A 25,858-nucleotide genomic window follows, 5' to 3' on the forward strand; every position below is an offset into this window, starting at 1 on the left:
CAGCAGAATGTATAAATAGCCTGCGTTTTAACTAAAGTATTTCAAAACACCTTGTGGATCTGTTTGGCAGCTGGTTGAGATGGCAATTATTTTATTTTCTTGAGGTATATATAGGGCCACCAAAGGTGTCTGGTAGCTGTATTTCACAGAATTTCTTGTAAAAGGTTAAAGGTAGGGAAAGTGATTTTCTTTGGTTAAAATAAGTGTTAAATAGCTCTACATTCTGATAGTACTCATAGCTATAGTGTGTTTGTTCAATAACAGGAGTCTCCATGTCTCTCCACCTCTATATTAAACAGAAAATGCATTTTCAGGTTGGGATACCCATTTTATCCAATCAGGATAGAGAACTCAGTCAGGATACAGATTAAACAAGTGAAATTGGAAGTGATGACACTAAGAAATGAGTGAGACAAAATTGGAACAGGAACACTATGAAAATGAGGCTGATAAATGGGTACTCTCTCCTGATTGGCTGAGATTTTGCCACCTACCTGAAAATGTATTTTCTGTTTATTAAAGAGCTTCAGAGACAGGGAGGCCCCTGTGACTGAACAAACACTCTGTAGCAATGATTACTATCAACATATAGTGCTTTAACCTTTAAACAAAAAACGTTTTGTTTTTACCAAAAAATATCACTTACCCTACCCTTAAAGATATGCAAAGGAATACTTTTAGCTGCAACTGTATCAAGGATTGTGGGCATCCAAAATGTCTATGTGTGGGGTCAACCATTATGTTTTGTTGTCCATGAGGATGACTAGTAATATACCAACAGAGGGCGCCATTGACTCATGTCTGTTAGAGTTAGGACCTTGAAGTTTGTATTTCCTGTATGCTGAGGCAGATATTTGTGTGTGTGTGTGTGTGTATCTAAATTAGAATGCACTCTATATAGTATGCATACTAGATCTAGTATGCATACTATGTATCAACCATTCTAGGGTGCTTTCCAGTTTATTGTAAACGTGAACTGAACTTGAGGATGTCCAGATCACAGAAATACTGTAACCATGTAAAACACAGACTATTAAACCATGGAGATTGTGAGAACTATTTAATATTTTAAGGAGGACATAGTTTCTTCATACGAAGAAAACACATCACTGTACTTTTAGCCTATAGATAGTGGAAGTGACAGTCATCGTTGCTGTCGGGCAGAAAACTTGTATCTGCATATGTCAACTGTTGATGTTTTATTTGTAAATTCTCTGATATTTTTTTGAAAAGGTGATTAAGTTACAGTTTTGGACATACAAGGTTTCCACCTCACAGCGTCGATACATACAAGGGATTCCAGCAAGTCAGTGACATTCAATAGAAAGGTGTAAATTGGGGGGGGGGGGGGGGGGCAAGGTCCCAGATGATTTTCTTAATGTATAACAACATTGTTTTCTCACTCAACAGTAAACAAACCAACATACAGTATAAGTGTATGTATAGTGCAGTGTATCTGCACATTTCTAAAGTGACAATATGTTCAAATATGATTATTTTGGGGGGTCCCCGGTTCAAATATGATCATTATTTTTTTTTTTTGGGGGGGGGGGCTCTGTTCAAATATGATTATTTTGGGGGGTCCCCGGTTATCTTTGAGAACCACTGTTATAGAGGATGAAGCAGAAGTTAAAACATTGATAACAAATATAATCAAAAATATAATCACAAACACATCGCCATCTAAAAGGCACTTTTGAATAATTTCAAAAAATATATATATGTGACAGTTCTTTCAGAATACATGTAAATATTATATAATATACAAATAAAACCAACAAAAATAACAATCACTTAAAGTAAAACTTAACTATTTATAATATCAATAAAACAGTGCAATAATATTCCTTTATGCTGCAGTGACACAGTTACAGTAGAGAAATGGAATGAAAACTTTAATGAAACCGTAAAGTTGTGCATCAATGGAGAGTTAACGATGTGAAAGCAACGCGCATTGCTGTCAGGCAGAAACCTTGTATCTCCATATTTACACTTTTTTTGGTGCTTTTTTGTAAATTAATGTCCTACTTCATAGCAAGACAAGAGTGTCACACAAAAGTAGCAAAACAGCAGATCTACGAGTTCACAACGCGTCGACTTGTATATCGGCTATTTTCACTACTTGTTTTAAAATGTTTTTTAAAATGAAAGGAACTGATGTTTGGACATACAAGGTTTCCCACCTGACAGCAATGATTTACAAGCATTATGTTAAAAGAAAAAGGATCAACAACAACAATCAGAAATAAATGAACTGGCTTCAGAACTGTGTTAATTTTGAAACGATGACTAAAAATGTTCATCGATTTTTCACTAATGAAAACAAATAAAAACTATACTAAAATATTAGGGAGGGACTAGTGGAGAAGAGATCCAGTAGAACTAAGACTAATGCTTGGTTGTGTTTAGGTGTCGCGCTCCGAAAATAGCCGTTCTACAAGCTCACTGCACGTCGTAAGTGTAAATCAGGCATTACGACGCCATTAAGGCCCCCCGAAATACATTTTAGTCGACTAAATCAACTGTACATTTAGTGCACTAGATGAACTATAGATTTAGTCGATTAAAATCTTATATTTAGTCAACTAACACATTTCAGATGACTAAAATATGACTGAAACTAGATGGAATTTTATTCAAAAGACTAAAACTAAATAAAGTTTTGTACAGATGGAGAGTTGCTTCATTCAGTAGGACTAGACTACTCTCTCTCTCTCTCTCTCTCTCTCTCTCTCTCTGTCTCAAACAGGTCACCTTAAACTGTATTTTGAATCATGTTTTCCAGCTCAGGTTTCAATTTCACTCAAAACGCTACTTCTTCTCTATCTATAAAATAAAATAAACAACAATCTGGTACTGGCCTTGTAGGTTAAAGTCACTGTTTCTCAACCTTTTTTCTTTTTATCTGACACAAGCTGACTCAAAATGGTGCCCCCTCTGTGTGTCTGTCTACACACAGTTAACAGAGACCACTGTAAGTTACAATGTGTCTCTGTCTCTGTGTCTTAAAACGGCACTAACATTTTCGTAATGAATTAAATGTAATTTTGTCCAATCTGTATGGTAGAGTATATTAATAGAATATAACTTATACAATTGGGGTGGTTGTATTTGGTCTCCCTGCTCTTCTATTGAGGCATTTAGATTGTGTCAAAGGTCATGTCTCACCTAGACACAGGATCTGACCTGATGGTCAAGATTGAATTTATCCCCTGAGCAAGCAGGTGCAGAAGGCTATTAGCTCAATGGTAAACATGTCAGCACTTGTGCAAGAAAACAGGTTAAAATCCAGGGTAGAAAAGGAAAGTTACATAGTGCAGCTTTAACTGGCTGTGGTTTTGTCAAGTCCTTTGACATTCTCAGGAAACATGCCTTCCTCAACGGCCACCTTGGACTCGTGGACCTAAAAAAAAGAGATACATTATGAGTCATCTGTTCATTAGTTATGTACTGATTCATGATGAATGATGAGTCATTTGTTTTTCTGGTTATGCACTGATTCAGATTATTAAATAGAAGAGTCATGTTAGGATGTTTGTGACAGTCTAGCTTGTTTCATGTTGACAGAAAAGCCTCAACAAGCCGTTGAATGCCATATCTACAAGGAAAGCTATTAATATTATTATCATCATCATCACCATCATTGTCACCTCCTAAATACTACATTTGAAAGTCTACTTAAGGGATGTTAGGATTGTATCCATCCCAATAAAATGTTTGACTTATTCAAGTAACACTCACTGTGATTGGTTCACTGATTCTAATTACACTCACCGTGAATGGTTCACTGATTCCGATAATGCACTGCATGGTAGCGCTGTAGTAACACAACACACACTCTCCTCCTCGCACTGGAATCTCCTCCTTACTGACGTACACCTGCAACATAAGCAAGGGATAATGCATGGGGAGGTAGTCATTATTGAAATTTAAAGCCTGACAGGGCGATTAACCACCGAGGCGCAGCTTATTACACGGCTACTTAATAAATACATAAATACATTTACCCAAAAGTAACAACAAAACGAAGTATTTCCTTGCTTACGGCAATGAAAGTATTCCATAAGTATTGGGCTGGGCGGACAAGTTCGCCTCGCAAAAACAAATGACGAAATGGAAAAAAACTCGCCCCAAAACACACTCGCCCCCCATTCTATTTACTGCCGATTTGCCTGTAATACCGCCGGATTTGCCCCGGGGCGACTGTGTTTTGGGGCGAGCGTTTTGGTATTCCCCCGTTGTTGTGCCACGATAAGCAAGGAAGCGCAGTGGATCAAATAGAATGACTTCTCGGTTATTGCATCGTCTATTTCTCACTTCAAATGTTTTCAAAAACATTCTTGAGAGCAACGTTTAGTTGTAAATGACATTGTTTGTTTGTTTACATGGCTGTCATGTTGGATAAAGCATATAACCAAGCAGCACAGGTTGACATGAGCAGGTGTTCTGAGTCTCTGATTACACAGCGGTCCGTTATAGAGCTCATCGGTCATTATCCAGAAATAATGACCGATGACTGACCAATCAGAATCGAGCATTCAACCAAGCCGTGTAATAAACACATTTATACACCTGCAGCATAAACCCATTTATACACCTGCATCATAAACACATTTATACACCGAGAACCTGCAAAACGACGGCCAATAGAGACAGGCTGTAATTGCTTAGGCTATGTAGCCTAACTTTTCAGCTGATTGCCATACAGGCTTGTATCGTGGACAGAACGTCGAGGGCCCGGTTACCGCTGCTTTCAGCTTTAATTATTATTGTCATTATTATTATCATAAGTTTACCTGGATGAGTTGTTCATTGAAGGACACTTCTTGGTCTTTGACCCAGGTGTAGGTGATGTAATCTGACACACTGCTGAACCCCACCTGTAAAATACATACATTAATGATCAATTGATCATTGATCAACCTGAAATATCCAATAATTACAAATTAACACCTGAAACATTATTAATGATCAATTAACACCTGAAACATCAACAATCATTCATTAACTCTCTCAAAACGTTGGGAACCTCTTATATACTGTATACACACAGCATATCCAACTGGTACAGTATGTACATGAAACTTAATAAATCATGATTTATATATGAAAAGTTGGACTAATATCACATTGAGTAGATGATAACAAGTTATGATGTTGTGCAACATGATTAAAATGTTGGACTACCCCCCCACCCCCAGCACTAGATAAACAGTGTGTTGTTCTGTCCAATCCAGTCCCAGGCCGCAAAGGACTGAACCATTCACGGTGAGTATTATTAGAATCACCTGATAGAGACCAATCCAGTCCCAGGCACTAGAGGGGTAAGGTGTAGACCACCATGGCATCAATGTCGGCGCTCCAATCACCCTCTAACCCTGAACCAATAACCCTAACAATAACCATACCACTAACTAACCACACCATGACCACAATGTTCACCTGAAAGAGACCAATCCAGTCCCAGGCACTAGAGGGGAAAGGCTGCAGAGCAGTATAGACCACCATGGCATCAATGTCAGCGCTCCAATCACCCTCTGCTTGGAGACGCACCAGAGGACTGTCAAACATCTTCCTTAACTGTAGGAGAAAGAGGAAAAGGATCTATAATAGCACTAGTGAATAGTTTAGTATGGTAGCACTAGTGAATAGTTTGGTATAGAAGCACTAGTGAATAGTTTAGTATGGTAGCACTAGTGAATAGTTTAGTATAGAAGCACTAGTGAATAGTTTAGTAAAGTAGCACTAGTGAATAGTTTAGTATAGAAGCACTAGTGAATAGTTTAGTATAGTAGCACTAGTGAATAGTTTAGTAAAGTAGCACTAGTGAATAGTTTAGTATATAAGCACTAGTAAATAGTTTAGTATAGTAGCACTAGTGAATAGTTTAGTATAGTAGCACTAGTGAATAGTTTAGTATAGAATCACTAGTGAATAGTTTAGTATAGAAGCACTAGTGAATAGTTTAGTATAAGTAGCACTAGTAAATAGTTTAGTAAAGTAGCACTAGTGAACAGTTTAGTATATAAGCACTAGTAAATAGTTTAGTATAAGTAGCACTAGTGAATAGTTTAGTATAAGTAGCACTAGTGAATAGTTTATTATACGGTAAGTAGCACTAGTGAATAGTTTAGTAAAGTAGCACTAGTGAATAGTTTAGTAGAGTAGCACTAGTGAATAGTTTAGTAGAGTAGCACTAGTGAATAGTTTAGTATAGTAGCACTAGTGAATAGTTTAGTAAAGTAGCACTAGTGAATAGTTTAGTATATAAGCACTAGTAAATAGTTTAGTATAGAAGCACTAGTGAATAGTTTAGTATAGAAGCACTAGTGAATAGTTTAGTATAAGTAGCACTAGTAAATAGTTTAGTAAAGTAGCACTAGTGAATAGTTTAGTATATAAGCACTAGTAAATAGTTTAGTATAAGTAGCACTAGTGAATAGTTTAGTATAAGTAGCACTAGTGAATAGTTTAGTATAGTAGCACTAGTGAATAGTTTAGTATAGTAGCACTAGTGAATAGTTTAGTAGAGTAGTAAGAAGTAAGTAACTTTAAGTAAGTAAGTTTAGTATAGTAGCAAGAAACCCAGGTTTTACATACAGTAATAGAATAGTACCTGTATAGTGAAGATGCTGAGTACAGGTTTGTGGTCGCTGATGCCGTACTCCATGATGCTGGTGTAAGATTCCTGTTTGATCTTCAGAGGAAACGCTTCGTCTTCTTCATGTTGTCTGGCCTTTCCCTGTGCCACCGCCCGCTCTTCACCATCATCATCACCAATATCATCATCATCCTCATCTCTAAGTGAGGTTTTGGGTCTCAGACGCCACAGCACCCTGTCTGTCCACGCAGGCTTACGCTTCTTACCACTAGACAACATGACAGAGGACACACATATATCGTCTCTATCAGGTGGAAACCTTGTATGTCCAAAACGGTTACTTTTCAGGATTCAAATTCAGGAAAAAACAAGGTCTTATGCACATCTGATCAGCTCAGCGACGGGTGCGTCAGAATTGTGGAATAAAATACAATAACCTGCTACACCGTCTACACTTAAACTGTCCAGAGTGAGTAGACAGAAATGGTGCCATCTTATAATGAGCATTAGTGAGGACCAATTATATGAAGATAAGGTTGAAAATGGGTGACATGGTCCTTTAATGCAGTGTTATAGATTCATACTACTATCAACCAATTAATTAATCGGTCAGGTCAGGAACTCGGCTCTGCATCGTTCCTGATCGCATCACTGAAGTGCCAATAATCACGGTAAAGCCACCCTCAAAATAAAACATGTATTCATATCACCCTGTCTGGGTTTATTTCTCAATAATGACCTGCTCCCCGTTGGTTATACATTGCATAAACCACTGCCCATACACCCTTATTTATAACCATCTGTTACACAGTAGCAACTCACAATAGGCAATAGTAATAGGTAGGCATGTAACGATTTATCGTATATCGATTTAAATCGATTCAAAGTGGTGACGATTTAAATCGATGCAATAAAATATGACATCGCGATGCAACCAGCAGAGGGCACAATCGAGTCAGACTCCCTTCCTTGTTCTCCGCCTACTATTTTGTCCCCTCAGGGCCACCATAGCTTACTGCGTTCGGTCTTTCTTCACTCACTCAACGGCAGGCTATGAACTGCAGAGTGGGGTTCATGTCCTCTCAGGCTATGAAATCTAAACAACTAGGCGATCGCACTGCATAAAGAGGGAAATGTGCGTCGCATGTAAACATGTTTATTTGATTGATGAATTGACCAAACTATATCGTTTACCCCCTCCCCCGTCTGACGACGTTGTTAGCTGTCTGATTCAAACTCTGTAGGAAACATACAACTGATAGGCTTCTAATGAAAACGGCTAATTCTGGAGCGCCTCGGTGCGGCTGCAGAGTACAACTAATAATAATCTAATTTAATAATTTAACACTTGTATCAGACCGCTGACAACGCCAAACTCCTTTCAACACTGTCTTTCAGATATATAGCGAATTTCATTGATAATAATCAATTAATTCTTATCTAATCTCATTTGGAGCAGTTTAAAACAGTTTCCCTTATTACTGTACATAAATGTGTTGTTGTATACAGAATGCTGAGAATGTAGCATAGATAAAATAACTTGTAAATCCCAAAATTTTAAGGTTTTCTTTCATCTGGGATATATATTTTAAAATTCCTTTATTTCATAAGACTTATATATTTAAAGTTATTATTTTACAAATAAAAAAGTATATGTCTTAATGTGACAGTTAATGCATGTACCTCGTGAATAAAAAGGCTTTATTTCATTTAATTTCATATATTAAAAAGAGGATAAGAGAAAATATCGTTTTTTAAAAATACATAAGGTTTTTCAGTAATTTGTCTGGAAAATAAATGTGCTAAAAAAATTGTGAAAAATCGTGAAAAATCGTATCGTGAACCTCGAATTCGAATCATCGTATCGTGAGTTGAGTGAATCGTTACATGCCTAGTAATAGGCTCTGTGCACAGCAGCCATATCGGAAATAAACTGGGCCTCTCCCCTACTCCCGTCACAGGTGTTACCAATGATACTAATGAAGGCTCTGTTCCATTTAGTTCCATTTGTACACTCTCAGATTAACACACCCGTAAGGGGCCATTTGGAATCCCTTTGGGAAACCATAAGGGTCCCTGGACCTCAATTTGAGACCCACTGGTGTAGCAGTCTTTCCAGTGAGCCAACTTGCACAATATCAGCACCCTGACTCTGTTTGACCAGAATGGAACAGAGCCTTCATTAGCATTGGTAACACCTGTCCTGCGAAGGAAGTAAGGAAGAGGCAAAATGTCTGTACAATATGGCTGCTGTGCGTAGAGCCTATTAAAGTGTTAGACAATAGTTACATACTACATGATTAAAGTGTAATTAAAGAGTTAGACAGGCTCATGTGGGTTAATGCACACATCAGTAGTTCCAAAAACAACACAATTAAAGACGTTATGTTAAGCTGAACATGCTGATGGAAGCATTGTAAGGCAACACGTTGTCAGTTGCACACAGTGGTTTAAGCCTCTTGGCTGCCTGCTCCAAACACCATGAAAACACTCTGCTTCTATGGTCAATTTATTCTTTGAAATTCTGAATTTCATCATTTCTTCTTTTGTTATAATTATTTCCTTTTTCGAGCAATAGTCTGGAACATACTGTACAGATTTTCTTTTTCTTCTGTCTTCTTATTTCACTCTACACAAATCAATTAGACAAAAAGCTTGTAGATCGGCTATTTTTGTTCCCTCAGAATAGGGATGCCGGGGGTTCAAGTGGTTAACAAAAGTGGCATTTTAAATTTTAAGCATATTTTGATTATCTCAGGGTTTTTTTTGCCACAATAATCGTGACATGTCATTTTCATATCGTCCCATCCCTAGTGCCTACCACCGTTACAAACAATGATGACGCCCAGTTATATACTTTCAATGGATCAATGCCTTAAAGGGAACAACCGTGCCTACAGTTTAATTACAGAGACAACAGGACACGTGTCTTGCAATGACTGCTGGAGGCAGAAGCTTGGTTATGTGTAGCTGAACGTAACCTGCTTGGCTAGTTCCACTACATGACTGTACTTTGATAATAGGATACTATTAGTTTCAATAGTATATAGTATACTATTTGTAGTATACAATAGCATACTAGTAGTTTCAATAGTATATAGTATACTATTTGTTGTACACTATTTGTTTCAATAGTATACCAGCATACGGGTTATGGGAGTAAAAGGAGCCATAACATGGGAAGCATTAATGTGAGGAGGGACATGATGGGCTTTTTGAACTCTTACTTAAAGGCAAACCATGTCTTGTAGGATCTGTGGAGTTGAACAGAGGCAAACATTCAATAAATACAAACAGCTGATGAAAGGGACAACAGACCACAGTGAGTCTGCAGTTTAAACTGCAATGGGGAGATTGCAGATCTAGTATAGAGCCCTGGGGGACCCAGATTAACTAAGTAGTGGATTAAGACAGTGGTTAAAGCAGCACTATGTAACTTTTTAACAACTATATAGCATGTCACACAAAATGAGATAAAGTCCTCGTCGGACATGCTTGCAGAGACTCTTGGGTAATGAAGTCCAAAGACGTTGGCTGCCATGTTATTTGTGTCCAAAGTGGCCACTCATACCCCAAACATAGTGCTGCTTTAAAAATAGGAGTTTGGAAGGTGTGGTGACTCATAATAAATGTCACCTGCCAGCGTGGTCGGCGGGGTTACAGGTATAATACGTGCGTGGTGGCCGATATACTGTATACGTGGTGAGCAGGGTTACCTGCTGTCATAGATGTCAGAATTTAGGTCAAACTTGTACGTCGGCTGGAAGTCCAGAGAACCTTCTGAAAACTGCTGGATGATCGGTTCCTTCTGCTTCATCATGGTCAGCTGACAACAACAACAATAACAACAACAATATAAATAAATAAAACAAATACACTGCTGGATGATTGGTTCCTTCTGTTTCGTCGTGGTCAGCTGACAACAGCAGCATGGAAAGTTCATGTCTTTGCACAAACTCCACAAAAATCATTTTTGAAAACTGATAATTGGTTGTGTGGGCCGATCGGGGGGAGTCTGGTGCAGTGCTCAGGTCCTGGACCTGGTGAGATGCAGGAGGAGCCCGGCCAGGAGGCCACTCACAGAGCCTAGTCCCTCCACGTGCCAGAGCCTCCCCCAGTCCCGGCAGAGTAGTACCGGAGAAGCGGACTGAGTGGCCCTGTCTTTCCCTAAGAGGACTGACCGAGGGTAGCTACTGGGACGTAAGTCGGGGCTTTATCAACCCCGGCTGGGTCACCTGGGCGAGGGTGTATGTTGTTGCGAGACCCGAAATACCCAATGACCCCAGGCTACAACACTGATGATACGTCCCAGGTACATCCATGTGATGTTTTCTTTATAGTTAGCGACTCTATTTATAGTGGCTCACTGACCGTGGGTAGCTACTAGGACGTAAGTCGGGGCTTGATCCACCCCGGCTGGGTCACCTGGGCGAGGGTGAATATGTTGTTGCGAGACCCGAAACACCCGATGACCCCAGGCTACAACACTGATGATACGTCCCAGGTGCATCCATGTGATGTTTTCTTTATAGCTAAGCAGTCAATCTGATCACAAACCAATAGGTTTTTCACACTAATTCCATTCTTATGTGTTTATGTTGCCTTATTTTTACTAGCCTGCATTAAAATATCAGAGGTACACATTCATTGAATTAAATTAACACTTACCCTATATACTTCACTGTACATATCAAATAACGAAACTATACTGTATAGGCTACAAAACCTCTTCATGGCAGCTTGTGAGGTTGTAGACCGGCTATTTTCGCTATAACAAAATAAATGCTATTAAGCATTGTGACCATTATAATTTTTTATACTCATTATTTGTGTCAGACTATGTGAAACCATATGTATCTATATAATCTATTTTGCAAGGTCTAATTGTGGAATATATAACATAAGGCACAATAACTGGAGATATGCACAGGAATATCAATGAGTCATTTAAGTTAACCAGTGAGATCTTTTGCCTGGACTACTTTCTTTATTGATCTATCCTGACGAGTTATTGGATAACTTTTGTTCATTTTGATTGACTTATGAACGCGTGGAGACGCAAATGGATGTGTGTGTGTACAGTATAAGTAGGCATACAATATTGACTGTTGTAAGACTCGTTGAATTTAATGAACGTTTACTGTGCACATCGGAGTAGATGAATAATTTTATACAAATCTAGGCTTGAACATCAGAGCTTGATCGTTTGTCCTTTTTTCAAAGCATGCAATGCAATTCAATATAATTATAGGAAACATAGTAGTTTAATCTAAACCCTCTAATGATGAGTCTATAATTAGTCAAATTATACAACTTTACTTTTTTCACTTTACACCTGTTTATGTTTATATTTACTTTTTTAAGTAAATATGTATACTTTACTAAATGTTACTGCTACTGATTGTTACATATTATGCTTACAGCAAGTATGAAGATTTACGTTACCTTAATTATATTTATTAATTCATATGACGATTTCATTATGAAGTTTAAGTTAAGAGCAGCGGTTAGTAAATGTAGCCTATATTTTGGGGGTACTTACACATTCAGGGCCCTATTCAGTGGTCGCCCCAAAACCCTAAACGTTACCCTAAACCTGTTAAATACGGATAAGGGAGCTGGCGCTGTCCCAAAACGTTATTCTGCACCTGCTATACCCGTCACCCATTATGCCGACACCGTTATTTGCGCGTGGAGGCGTGCCCGTGGGCGTGTTGTTGCTATATCCCCAACATTGTTATTCTGCCCACACACATGGGTGCGGCTTTGGGAAGGCGCAAAGCGGATTCTAAAACCACCCTAAAACCACCCACGTAGACTACACAGACTGAAATGGATTGCAGATTGCAATGGAGTGGAGACAGCCATGGCGCACAGTGTGCACCTCTCTGGCTATTATTGTCAACAAATCTCTGTGATTCTAATTTTACTATAATCAGCAGAAGGGAGGGTGTCAATTCCATGTGTCAATTGTAGTATTTATATAAGATGATAGTCTATTTAAAGAAGACAATTTGTGCATTGCGCAATCCAATGCTCCACTTTACACACGTCAGTTTTATTCATCAATTAGCAGGAAAAAAATATATAAAATTCTCTCTAATCAGAGGCCATAGAGTTCAAGTCGGCATTGTTGCCAGACTTTGCGAGAAATAAGCAACCAGGTCTATGAAAACAAAAAGAAGCTACTATAATAGCCCACATGAGCACTTCAAACTAGAGCTTTCATGTCCCCTAAATATTTGAGCCAGCCCAGCCCGTCACCCGTCATTTTTCTAAACAAGCTTAATTGCTGCATGCAGCCTTTTTTCACATTAAATCGTGTTAATTTGTTAGGAACAGGAGTCATTCTCCCCTATTCCAACTTTCTATATTTAAAAATAAAACAGCTTGGAGCAAATAGGGCTATATAAATATGTACAATTAGGTAGGGGTGTGTGTGGATATTCAATTAAACGGGCTGCCCCTATAACCATTTATAAAATGATATTCGGTTATTCTATGACATATATTTTTAATTGGGATATTTTTGTTTTTTCCATATTGCTGTCATGTTTAGTTTAGTTTAGTTTAGTTTATTAGCACATTGTTATAACAAATATAGAAAGAATACATATTAAATAACAAATTGCTGTGCAAGGAAAGGAAGAAGTCGGCTGGTTTATTTGGAATCCTTTCCTTCATGGGAGAAGTCATTTAACAATTAAAAGTTCAATAAGAACAATACAAAATAATACAAGTTTCCAAGGCGAGCAGTGGTGCAAATAAAGAAATAAATAAACAAAAAATGCTCAAAAGAAGAAAGAGACAACAACAAAACAAGCTGCTGTGTGCGGCCTTTCATCATAAAGTTTAAATATAAAAACATCGAAATTAAACAAATATGTTTAACTCAGCATCAGCTACATAGTCTCAGTTATCTTGGCTTATGCTTAAATATTTTATAAGATGATGGAATCATCTGTGATAGCACGTTTAGGAAACGTCGCATTTTCTCGTTAAACCCAGCTGCGGGTGAATATTATCCAACACTTCAACCACGGTAAACGCTACGTTCATGTTTACTGTATTGAAGCAGGGGTTCTCAATCTTTTCAGGCCATGACCCCCTAAAATAACCATATTTGAACTGGGGACCCCCATTTTGTTTGACTCGGTTCCACAGATAAATATTGTGAAAATAGCAGATCTACAAGCTCGCGAGGCGTTGGGAGCTCCGTTGTGGTCCCACAGATTGAGAACCACTGACAAGCAAGCTAAATGTCTATGTTGTTGACCACGTAATGAAATGTTACAGACCTTACAGACCTTACATTTGGTTTCCAAAATGCTTAGTGTTGTATACTCCGTCGCGCCTCATTGTTTATGTGCCCAAAATAACAGATCTGTAAGCTGTCGACACGGCATGACGCATTGCGTTGATAGCTTGTATGTCTGTTATTTTGGGTAAGTAGGCGACGCACATTACACGTCGCAGCAATGTATCTGGGTTTGAGAGACTATGATTGATGTAAACTTACAGTAGCCTATCTAGATTATAGCAGGCAGTTGTCACGATATTGTAGCTCTGTTCGGGAGTATTGAACAAAGGTGGATGATGAAAGAGAACGGGGACAATACTTGGACATAACTGCGTCACAACAGAGGAAACTAAATGGAGCTACTTCAGAGATGTTTACACATCCCTGGAATCCATTAGAATGGTGGAAATGGAACAATAACAGCCAACGTGAGTACATATAGACCTTTCCTGAAACTGGCCAATTTATAGCCATATGGCCCGGTGGTCAGCCAGCTGGAGGAGCGTTCTCGTCGCGCTGCTCACAGCGCAACATGATGAAATTAATTATTTGGGAGCAGGTGTGTAAGATACCAATAGTATAAATATTTTAAATGGCTTTCATATACTATTCTGGAGCTGACTAATATGACAAGTTGCTTATTGTGAACACAATAGGCTACAAATGTATTAATATAAAAATGTATTTGGATAAAATAAAATAAAATAAGTTGTATTTTGTTGCCTAGCCCAGCCCAACCCAAAGCCTGACAAATACGTGACCAAGTGGACCCGGCAGGAAAACAAGCCCAATGTGGCTTATAATAATCAGACCAGGCAACAGTGCAGACAGGGAGATAGGAGAACGTATATTGGATTGGGGATGACGGCTAGCGCAGTCTTCTCTTAAAGGCAATGGCTTCTGGCACGGTGATTGGTTTTATCATTGTAACGCCCAAACCACACCTATGCATAATGTAAGGGGTAGCGCAGGTGTTTAGCGGGTAAGGGAGGTGCCCCAGAGTACCAACTTTTGCGGGGGAACACCCCTTGCCTAGTCCTAAATCCGATATTAGTGTGTTTAGCAACTTCGCGCCTGAATAGAGCCCTCAGTCTTTCCACTATTTCCCCCCAAAGTATTCTCTTTGTTTGATTACAGCAGCAGTATTTCATTTATTTCCTCATAAGCGCTTCTTCTCCATTTCGGGATCAGTACATCTGTGCTACCCCACATGGTCTACAGGGGAAGACGTGAATGTGCATTCAGCCTGGCTTGACCAAGTCTGGCCCGACAAAGTCGCTCCATCTCAGCGTGGAGTTTATTCGTGGAACGGAATAAACCGGGCTGCACTGAGCAGACTTTGTCAAACCTGGATTTGTCTTACATCCAGGATGATTTAATTCTGCCTTTGTGAAACAGACCCCTGGTCTTTCATAATAATAATAATAATAATAATAATAATAATCTAACCTGGTCTTTGCTCCATAGCAGGTTGTAGGTTTGGTTGGTGAGACAGGAGCGAACAAAATGCATCCCATGATCCTGGATACGGAAGTTTAGATCCCCAAACCAGAACACCAACCTGTTGCAGGAGAGACAGGAGAGAGAGGAGAGGAGAGAGAGAAGGAGGAGCGGAGAGGGGAGGAGAGAGAGAGGAGGAAATAGGAGGAAAGAGGAGAGAGGAGGAAGGAGGGAAGAGGAAGTTGGGATGACAGAAAAGACAGAAAAGGAAGTGATGACAGTTAACATAAACACTGCCTTGAACCTGAACGATAAAACCACTGATCCACGAGCGTGTGTGTGTGTGTGTGTGTGTGTGTGTGTGTGTGTGTGCCAACCTGTGGTCCAGTACAGTGGGAGCTTTAACACTCTCGTAAGTGTGTGTGTCCAGGATGTGTTCAAACTCGTCGACACGCTCGGAGGCGTAGTGCATGTGAGCCGCCAGGTGACAGTTGAGGAAACACATCATGTGACCATGTAAGGACAGCCGGATGGACACGCCCCCTTTATTACCCTGAGGAAGAGGAGACAAGAAAAATCCGTTTCAATAAAAACACAACATGATCCATTCACTTAAATGTTATTTTCTTTTTTGTTGTATCAGTGTTATATAGCTCTATATTGTGATAATCATTGCTATAGAGTGAGTGTATGTTCAATCTCTCGTACTGTATAGTAAACATATAAATATACATTTTCAGATCCCATTTTTATTCAATTAGGCGAGATAACTTGTACGAATTCTCTCGCCTGATAGGATAAAAATGGATAAACAAGTGAAATTTGAAGTGACCGCACAAAGAAATGAGCAGACACAATTGGAACCATAATGCTGTAAAATGAAGCAGACAAATTGGTATTTTCTCCAGATTGGATTGTCCATGGGGTTTTAGGGAAGGGAGAAGAGTCCCGGCCAAAATGGTAATGGGCGTCATAACATTTTGATGTCCTCACAAGTATAGTAATAGTATAGTAATATAGTAATAGTATAGTAATACAAACCTCTGTGTGTGTGTGTGTGTGTGTGTGTGTGTGTGTGTGTGTGTGTGTGTGTGTGTACACCTCACCCAGTAACCAAAAAGACCAGTGCGTGTGTACTTGGCCTGGATATCTCTGACGAACGGAACATGTTCCAGTTTGCAGAAGAACAGCAGCAACAGGCCCTGCATTCTGATGGAGGACACCTACACGCACGCACACACGCACGCACGCACGAACGCACGCACGCACGCAAGAAAATAATACCCGTGAAAAGTTCCGTTTTTAAGTCAATAAGTGAAGATAAAACCTTTCTCCCTGCTTTCTATTCAATAACAGTTGTGCTCGTCAGGTTGTTTGTTAGTCAAAGTTTTTTTAATGTTTTATCATTAAACATGACATGACTCTTATTTCTCTTTCACCAGTGTTTCACCAACATGCATGTTGTAGCGGCACGCCAACGCTACATTTGTGAGCGCTGCTAGGCATTAAAATAATTTATCGATGGAGGACGGCTCCGTCTTATGTGTTTATAAAGTAACGTTATATCATTTTGTGCTATCAGTAGGCCTACGGACGATACATGTCCTCCTGTTACACAGATGTAAGGAGGAGAGCAGAGAGAGAGAAAGAGAGAGAGAGAGAGAGCACGTGTATAATTCTTTTTTATTATTTTCTTGCTTTAATAAATTACGTTTTTTGTTATGTACGTAGCACAATTTCAACATTTCATTGCTTGTACCTGTATGAGTCAGTGACAAATAAAACGTATTGCATCTTGAATTGAAGCAGTCACAAATTATGTACGTGTGTGTGTGTGTGTGTGTGTGTGTGTGTGTGTGTACCTTGAAGTATCCTCGTGCTGCTAATGTCGACATGAACAACAGACTCCAGGCGTCATCGAATACCATGTCTGACATGAACCTTATAGGACCTGAATACACCTCCTGTAGACTGTACACACACACATTTAATCATTTATTTATGTCCACATAAGAGATACAATACAAGGACACAAATATTACAAGGTGCTGTAAAATATTTACACACACACACACACACACACACACACAGATTAAAGCTAAATAAAATCTCACGACTGAGGCCGAATACTAATCTGCGTTTTGTGAAACAGCGTGAAAGGATTGTAGTTAAACCCCAGCAACGCAGGACCCAGCTCTGAGACGACCGTGGAAGAATTTAGAATTAGTGACCAAATCTTGTATCGTAAGTTAGTTTGGGCCGGTTGGGGTACACTACATGAACGAGCGAAAAGGGTTTCGACCAATGGGATCGATTCACAGGCTTGCACACAGAGGCACAGTAGTGAGGTGATGTAGAACATTAAAAGGACACTACTGGGCCCACATGATGTCTTGTCGATCTGCTACTTTTGCCGTTGTTTTTTTATTTTTTAATCATGAAAAGTAACTGTTTTGGACATAGGTTTCCACCCCGATAATGGTATACTGTAAATGAAACCAACCTACCCAATGACATAAATGTCAGGCTTCTTAGGGGAGTTCAGATGGAGAAGAGAGCTGATGTCATCTGGAGGATCAGCTGACGCTACGTTCCATGTGACCATGTGTAACCTGCAGCCAATGACAATATGTTACATTAAAACGTGACCACATGTAACCTGTGGACAATGACAATATGCTACATTAAAACATGTGACCACATGTAACCTGTAAGCAATGACAATATGCTACATTGAAACATGTGACCATGTCTAACCTGTAGACAATTACAATATGTTACATGAAAACATGTTACCACGTGTAACCTGTACACAATGACAATATGTTACATCAAAACATGTGACCACGTGTAACCTGTAGACCAAGAGTCTTCAACAGGGGGTCCGGGGCCCTAGGGGGTTTACAGTACCTACATTTACCTTCATGTGTGAGCGCATCTGAAACAGACTTTCTCCTGGACAATGTCCCGACCCGTTTCCCTGGATATTGTCCAGTGTTCATATGAGAAAGGGGCAAGTAGGCTACTGTGTGTGTGTGTGTGTGGGTGTGGGTGTGGGTGTGGGTGTGGGCGTGGGCGTGGGCGTGGGCGTGGGCGTGGGCGTGGGCGTGTGCGTGTGCGTGTGCGCGCGTGTGTGTGTGTGTGTGTGAGATTATGTATGTGACCTGCCCTCGCCGCTTCTTTTGGGCTTGTTTTCATAGACCTGGTTGCTTGTTTCTCTCGCAAAATTTCTGGCAACACTGGTGAATGGCTAGGTTGCTTGTTTCTCTCACAAAATCTGGCAACACTGGTGAATGGCTAGGCAGAGTGTGCAGCAGATGGGGAGAAGGGACATGGAGGACGCGAGGAAGAGCAAAACAACATTTTGAAATATGGATTTAACATGTTTAATGGTAACGCCTATCAGCGCCGATCAACACACGTTTCCACGGGACTCTACTGCAGTTATGAGTATCATTGTAATCTCTCTGCAACACTAGAGACGTTATATTTGTTCGAGACCAGTGAGTGGTACCAACAGCTGAATGGGAGAATGCATTGACTCTAGGGACCCTGGATACCGTTGTCGGTCGTCCCAACAAAAAGCTATATAGTGCGTTCCGAAAGGGGCTAGGGTCGGTCGTCCCAACAAAAAGCTATATAGTGCGTTCCGAAAGGGGCTAGGGTCGGTCGTCCCAACAAAAAGCTATATAGTGCGTTCCGAAAGGGGCTAGGGTCGGTCGTCCCAACAAAAAGGTATACAGTGCGTTCCGAAAGGGGCTAGGGTCGGTCGTCCCAACAAAAAGCTATATAGTGCGTTCCGAAAGGGGCTAGGGTCGGTCGTCCCAACAAAAAGGTATATAGTGCGTTCCGAAAGGGGCTAGGGTCGGCCGTCCCAACAAAAAGGCATATAGTGCGTTCCGAAAGGGGCTAGGGTAGATCCAGGTAGATGAAAGGGGAGAGAAAACAAAAGAAAAATCACACACACACACACAACCGACCAATCACACTCTCTGGACCTCCGGAGTAGATTTTGGCGAATCACAATATCTAGGAGTGCAGATGATCTAAATACATTTTGGGACAATGCTCTTCAAAACTTGCGAGTGATGTCATTTTGTAGTTAAACCGGACTTCCCGAAGAAAACTTCTGGCGTCCAAAGTATATGGAGTATATAGACCCGTCTTAAGTCGGTTAAAATCGTACGATATTTAGTAAACTAAAACTAGACTAAAACTAAAACATTTCAGATGACTAAAAAACGACTAGAAACTACATTTCATTTTATTTAAGGACCGAAACGGAATCAAAATTAGCTGTCAAAGTTAACACTGGTCTCCACCTGAATGCGTCCCCCTTGGGCTTGACAGCCTTCTTGCCACAGAGCAGGAAAGCGTTGTCCAGGGTCTTGGACACCTTGTGGTGCAGCTGGTCTCTGGGGTCCAGGTCTTCCACGCAGGTCATCAGCTGGTTCAGACGCTGGCACAGCACCAGCCGGCTGCCCGTTGAGCTGGCGTCGCTCAGTAGGCTCTCCATGCTCTGGGAGCGAAAGCGATCCAGCGCCCCGTATGGCCGACGCATTTCTTCCATAGTGGTGGATTCAAGACGAGGTGGTCGGCTAGCCTGTAGAGGTCCGGACTGCCACAATTATTACATGATCGCCTAATCGCAATCATTTGAGATAATCGCAATTATCATGAACATTTCCAGGTTAAAAATGTTCAAAAATAGTGGAAATAGCAGATCTGCAAGCTCAAAATGCGTCACAATGTGACACGTTTTTTAGCTTGTAAATCGGCTATTTCCACTATTCTTTTTTTCTATAGTATAAAGTTATAAAAGTATGTAAGTTATTTGTCATAACTGCCCTGTGTACCTTTTTGTTTACGAAGCCTAAAAGCCAAACATAAATGTATTTTTTTATTTATATGCTCTAACGACAGAAACACAATTAAATCGTTAATTGCAATTATTTGAGCGACAATTAATCGTCACGTAAAATGTCATAATTGTGACGGCTCTAGTAGAGGTCCGAACTGAGCTCTGTAACTTGGCGGTGGGACAATTATGGATTTTGCTGGTACGATTATAGTGAGAGAAATAATCACTGTTTCACGACTATCACGTGATTATTATGCGTAAAAAAACTATATTCAACAAAACTATGATGTATAAAAATCACATGAGCATTTGTAAATTTGAGATTTTTGTGGATCACAAAATGTCTGTAGCCAAATAACGCAGTTGCCAAATAATACATACAAAATAATTAATACAAATAAAACAAAACCATGGATCTCTTTGAAGTAAATAAAAGATACATCGATACATACCAAAGCTACATGCCTTTTCGACTGTATTACAAAATAAATATTTTCAATTCTACATTTATTTCGGAAACGAGTACAGTAGATTATTATTAATTTTAAAATCATGATTATACTGAGCTATCGACGATTAAATAATTGTGACAATTGTGATCATTGTTAATAGTCCCTTCCCTACTCTGTAACTCACTTCAACTTCAAGGGGAAAGGCGCGCTCAACTCTTCTCAAAGGGTCTTGAGGTTTAAACTTGTGTGCAGATTCTTGACAGTAATACACAATGAAACATCCACAGTGCTCTTTGGAGATGTTTCAGGAGTCTTTATTTAATACAAATCCGCAGCAGCAGCAGTCTACAGAAACACGGCCCCGTTGTTTCGGCACGTAGCCCTTTCTCCTTAGCGTTACTCCTGGGGAAGCCGTCCGTCACAGACTGAGCTTTGTCTGACAGTGAACTGAAGATGGTTCTTCTCTTCAACGGTCCTTCAAGCAGAGACAAATATGACCTGGAATTCCACTAGGAGGTCCAGAACATCAGCAGCAGCATCAGTTTAACGTATTAGTCAAATACATTTATCCAGAAGTAGAGTCGGAGTGGATGCGGGACAAAGGAAAACACATTCGCTTCCAATTCCATAGAATCCAAGCAGTGAGTGACATCAGAAGGAAAAGTGGCTTTTTTTGGGGCCCCTGAGAGGAATGTTTTAATCTGTCGCCATAGGACTAGTCTACTTTGTGTGTGTAACAAAAATGAAGCAATAGAAAGCGACTAACACAACTGAGTGTTGCTCAACCTGACGTCGATTACAGACATTAGGTCGCTGTCGGGCGGAAAACTTGTATGTCCAAAACCGTTTTTTTTTTATTATTATTATTATTTTAAAAACATTGTAAAAGTAGTGAACATATTTTAATATTTGTCTTACTACTTTTGTGCGACACCCTTCTATGAGAAAAGTAGGACATTAATTGTATGGAACAAAACGTAAAAAGTTGAAATAGGGAGATACAAGGTTTGTGCCTGACAACAATGTGTAAGAAGAAAATGCTGCTGGTACCTGCTGGTTCGTTATACGCACACACACATATTTAAAAAAAATCTCAACCATAAAACAAACATTTTTTCTTGTAAGGACCAGGAAAATGGTCCTCACGTTCTACTATACTCGTGGGAACATTTGGTCCTCACAGGTATAGGAATACACATGCACGCACGCACGCACGCGCACACATACACACACACACACACACACACACACACACACACACACACACACACACACACACACACACACACACACACACACACACACAGTTTCCTAAGGGTATTAGCATGTGTTGGGTAAACTAATCCACCTTCCACATTGCTAGCATTGATTTGTAAAGCGGCGTAGCGTATGTTCTTATAGACACACACACACACACACACACACACACACACACACACACACACACACACACACACACACACACACACACACACACACACACAGTCATATGAGACAAAAGCTCCTCACACTACAGCAATGGTGATTTCATAATATAGCCCCACATTATGTAACTGCATCACAAATAAGTGGAGAATTAACTAGTGTTAATATTGTCAGAAATGTTCGATGTAGTCTTAATCACAGTCTTTTGAATGAAATTCCATTTAGTTTCCGTCATATTTTGTCATCTGAAATGTTTTAGTTTTAGTCTATAGTTGACTAAATATTATAAGATTTTAGTCCACTAAATCTACAGTTGATTTAGTCAACTAACGTGTATTTTTGGCAGGCCAATGGCATCGTAATGCCTGATTTATGCTTAGATGTGTGCCGAAAATAGGCGATCTACAAGCTGTAGATCTGCTCTCGACAGAATGAACACAGGTATTAAACAGCGTTGACATATTTTGCAAGAGGAACAGGACAGGCGGCCAGGTCTACGAAAACGAGCCCAAAGCCCATAAGCGACTACACTACAAACAAGCCCAAAAAAGACTGCAACCTACAAACTACCAATATTTACAAACGACTTTACAGAAAAACAAGCCCAAAGTCGCTTATAATAAGCGAACATGGCAACACTGGTACTAATCGTGGTCAGAGAGGCGTTAGAATGCACCGCAACGAATACAAGAACTCTCTGCCCGAAACACACTCGCCCCGGGGTCAAATCCCGTGACCTCGGAACAGTCGCCACCAGGTGTTCCTAAATATAACCTCAGTAAAACTATGCCTAAACCTAACCTTATTCCTGAACGTAACCTCAGTAAAACTATGCCTAAACCTAACCTAAGCTCATAGAAGATCTGCTACTTTTTGTAAAATCGTGAATTTAAATATATATATATATATATATATATATATATATATATATATATATATATATATATATATATATATATATATATATATATACTTTTTTTTTGTGAAGTGAACAGTTTTAACTCAAATATTTGTTTCTGGGGGTCCCTGGAACAAATTATTTTGAGATGGGGTCAAATAAATATCATTTTGGGGGTCCTTGACATGAAAAGGTTTGACATGTTGTTTTACGATGGCCGGTGTTTGTATTCCAGGGGCGTGATTTGCCTGGAGCAGCTTTTGCAGAGCTGCGTTCTGAAAAAGACGCGTCAGAGACAGAGAACTTTTGTTCCAACCTGAAGCTGGTGTCTCCATCATGGATGTGTGTCTGTTTCTCCTCCTCCTCCATGTTCTCACCACCTGAAACACAAGTTACAATGTGGGAATTTAGCAGACGCTACGGCTGGGTAGGCCCGTCACAATTATTACATAATCGTCTAATCGCAATGATTTGGGATAATCGAATTATTTTTTCATAATCGTTTTCCTGTTGAAAAATGTTCATACATAAAAAAAAGCAGAAATAGCTGATCTACAAGCTTGCAACGCATCACTTTGTGACACATTGTAAGCTTGTAGATCAGCTATGTTTACATTTTTTTGTATTAGATTAATAAATGTCAGTTATTTCTTTGCATATTTCAGTTATTTGACATATCTTCCCTGTGCAATTTTAGATTACGAAGCCTAAAAGGCCAACAAAAATGTATTTTTTGATTCATTATGTTCCAATAATCAATGCAAAAAACACAATTAAATCGTTAATCGCAATTATTAGTGTGACAATAAATCGTCAGCTATGTAATCGTGACAGCCCTATGGCTGGGCAAATAACTCAAACTGTATCACATTTAGAAACAATAACCCGCTTATAACCAAACCGAGAAGCACGTTTTTTTCTTTCTTTTTTTTCTTATAAATCAACAAATTGACACAAATAAATTATTCTTTTTAACAATCGACTAAATCAATTAGTCTGATTAACCCTATGTTATACGTTGTTGTACAATGGTGGCACGCATAAATAGTGAAAATAGCCGATCTACAAGCTCATGGCGACACGCAGATTGGCTATTTATAATACTAATCGTTCATTATAGGTTTGAAATAATCGTCATATTGATTTGTTAAAAAAACATCCACTGATGCACAAACTTGGACACAACATTTACAATACTATCTCTAAACAACATGCTATCTAAATATACATCTGTACATTTGAAACTATATAGGACACCAAATAACAATGAACCTAACATCCGTCTAAACCATTGGTTCTCAAAGTGGGGTCCGGGGACCAGTGGTGAGCTGTGGATTTTTGAACTAAGGGTACTGTATTTTATGACGTCACGTGCGCGCGCACGTGCGCAGGCATGTGCACATAGCCACTTACTAATACTGTATTCAACATGTGATTATTAATGTATTTATATTTCTTATTATTTTTGTTGCATTGTTAATTTGTTGTTTTTATTTTTGTTTCAATTAATCAATTATTTTATTTTCCTTTTAGTTTTATATAAAAGCCCTTTACATAGACTCACCCACACATAAGCAGTTAAAATAATCAGACAACTTGTCTTTGTCTTGTCTCAGAGACCTGGGTGCTCTGCTAAGCAATCCCCTTCACACTCTGCAGTGCAGAGACTGTTGTCTCTCATTGTGGGAGGAACACATTCAATTCAAGTCCATGGCTTTTCTTCAGTAGCCTAATGTTATGCAAAGCAGCCAGGTAGACGCTATTGAGAATGTCTCGCCACTGACGGCGCGAACCTTCAGAGGCTATTGTTTAAACTTTAAGGTGTTAACGACCGCCGCTGACGGTGAGTGCATGTGGAGCACGCGCGAGCCCCCAGCCCCCACAGTCTCAGAACTAAGGGTACGCCGTACCCGCCCGTACCCCCTAGAGCTCAACCCTGCCGGGGACCCCACTTTGGGGGGATACCAGGGGGTCCCCAGCAAAATAAGTTAATAAAGCGTCACAATCATGTTAACTCCTTTATCCATATTTTATACGTTGGCTATTCAAAAAGAGCAGATCTACAAGCTCATCGCCCTATGAGCTTGCAAATCTGCTATTTTTGAACAACCATGAAAATGTGTGCAAATCATTCAATATTTTTTTTCTTTAAAGGCTAACATTTTTAACACAAAGCTTTGCTTCTGGGGGTCCCTGGTACAACATATTTTCAGGTTGGGGTCCGCGGCCACATACACTCTTGAGTGTTTAAGTGGAACCAAATGAACCAAATTGAAACCCTGGTGGTCCCCAGGACCCTGTAGGTTGAGAAACTTCTACGAACATCTTTGATCAAACCACCCAACTGTCAGGTGGAAACCTTGTATGTCCAAAACTGTTACTTTCCAGGAAATGTTCAAAAATTATCTGTGTTCCACTGGATCCAATGTAGTTATTATTCAGTTACAAGCTCTTCTTAATACTTTTTATTGGTTTAATATGTATTTAAAAAAGAAACACACACACTTAACTACTTCCCAAAACTGCAAAAATATATCCTTTGCTACTTTTGTATGACAAACTTGTAGACAAACCTTTTACGAAAAATAAGTACATGGAGATACAAGGTTTCTACTGTGAAAATACTAACATAATAATACTAATACTAATAATAGTATAATCTTTGTTGCGAATGTAAACACTGCAGCTAGCTGCAGACAGTAGCATACTTACTGTAAACTTGTTGTTGTTGATGAATCTAAGCTAAAAGCTAACGTTAGCCAGCATCTTTATTTTAATGAGTGTATTTGTTTTAGTTTGTTGTTGTTGTTGTTGTTGTTTTCTAAGGAGTTAAAACAGTGGAGCAAACGCAGTGACGTTGTTTTCCTGCCTCTCAGGTTCG

General features: G+C 39.5%; 1 protein-coding gene across 3 annotated transcripts; it reads right to left on the reverse strand.

Moving 5' to 3' along the window:
• Positions 1-1,046: 1,046 nt before the first annotated feature.
• On the reverse strand, positions 1,047-25,858 carry inpp5ka (inositol polyphosphate-5-phosphatase Ka). Of its 3 annotated transcripts, none has more exons than XM_084049738.1 (14): positions 25,690-25,858; positions 23,294-23,357; positions 17,849-17,953; positions 17,204-17,312; positions 16,448-16,564; positions 15,719-15,894; positions 15,351-15,462; positions 10,318-10,427; positions 9,829-9,855; positions 6,617-6,869; positions 5,443-5,580; positions 4,797-4,880; positions 3,775-3,879; positions 1,047-3,403 (listed from the first exon to the last, which is right to left on the reverse strand). In XM_084049738.1, exons 2-14 carry the CDS (start codon positions 23,344-23,346, stop codon positions 3,323-3,325), a joined length of 1,470 nt encoding a protein of 489 aa, XP_083905864.1. In that variant the 5' UTR covers positions 23,347-23,357; positions 25,690-25,858; the 3' UTR covers positions 1,047-3,322. The 3 variants fall into 3 exon arrangements, with proteins under 3 accessions (XP_083905864.1, XP_083905866.1, XP_083905865.1); XM_084049740.1 differs by lacking the exon at positions 25,690-25,858 and adding an exon at positions 19,664-19,944 and having other exon boundaries at positions 23,294-23,335; XM_084049739.1 differs by lacking the exon at positions 9,829-9,855.

Source organism: Gymnoscopelus microlampas (assembly GCF_963454915.1).
Source record: "Gymnoscopelus microlampas genome assembly, chromosome: 23".
In the NCBI taxonomy this organism is placed as follows: Eukaryota; Metazoa; Chordata; class Actinopteri; order Myctophiformes; family Myctophidae; genus Gymnoscopelus; species Gymnoscopelus microlampas.

Coding starts and splice junctions, on each gene's coding strand:
- inpp5ka (XM_084049740.1), bottom strand. CDS start 19,911: ATGGAAGAAATGCGTCGGCCATACGGGGCGCTGGATCGCTTTCGCTCC. Junction 15,463..15,718: donor CCCACTGTACTGGACCACAG/GTTGGCACACAC, acceptor CTCCTGCAACAG/GTTGGTGTTCTGGTTTGGGG. Junction 6,870..9,828: donor AAGACATGGTTTGCCTTTAA/GTAAGAGTTCAA, acceptor CATGTTGTCTAG/TGGTAAGAAGCGTAAGCCTG.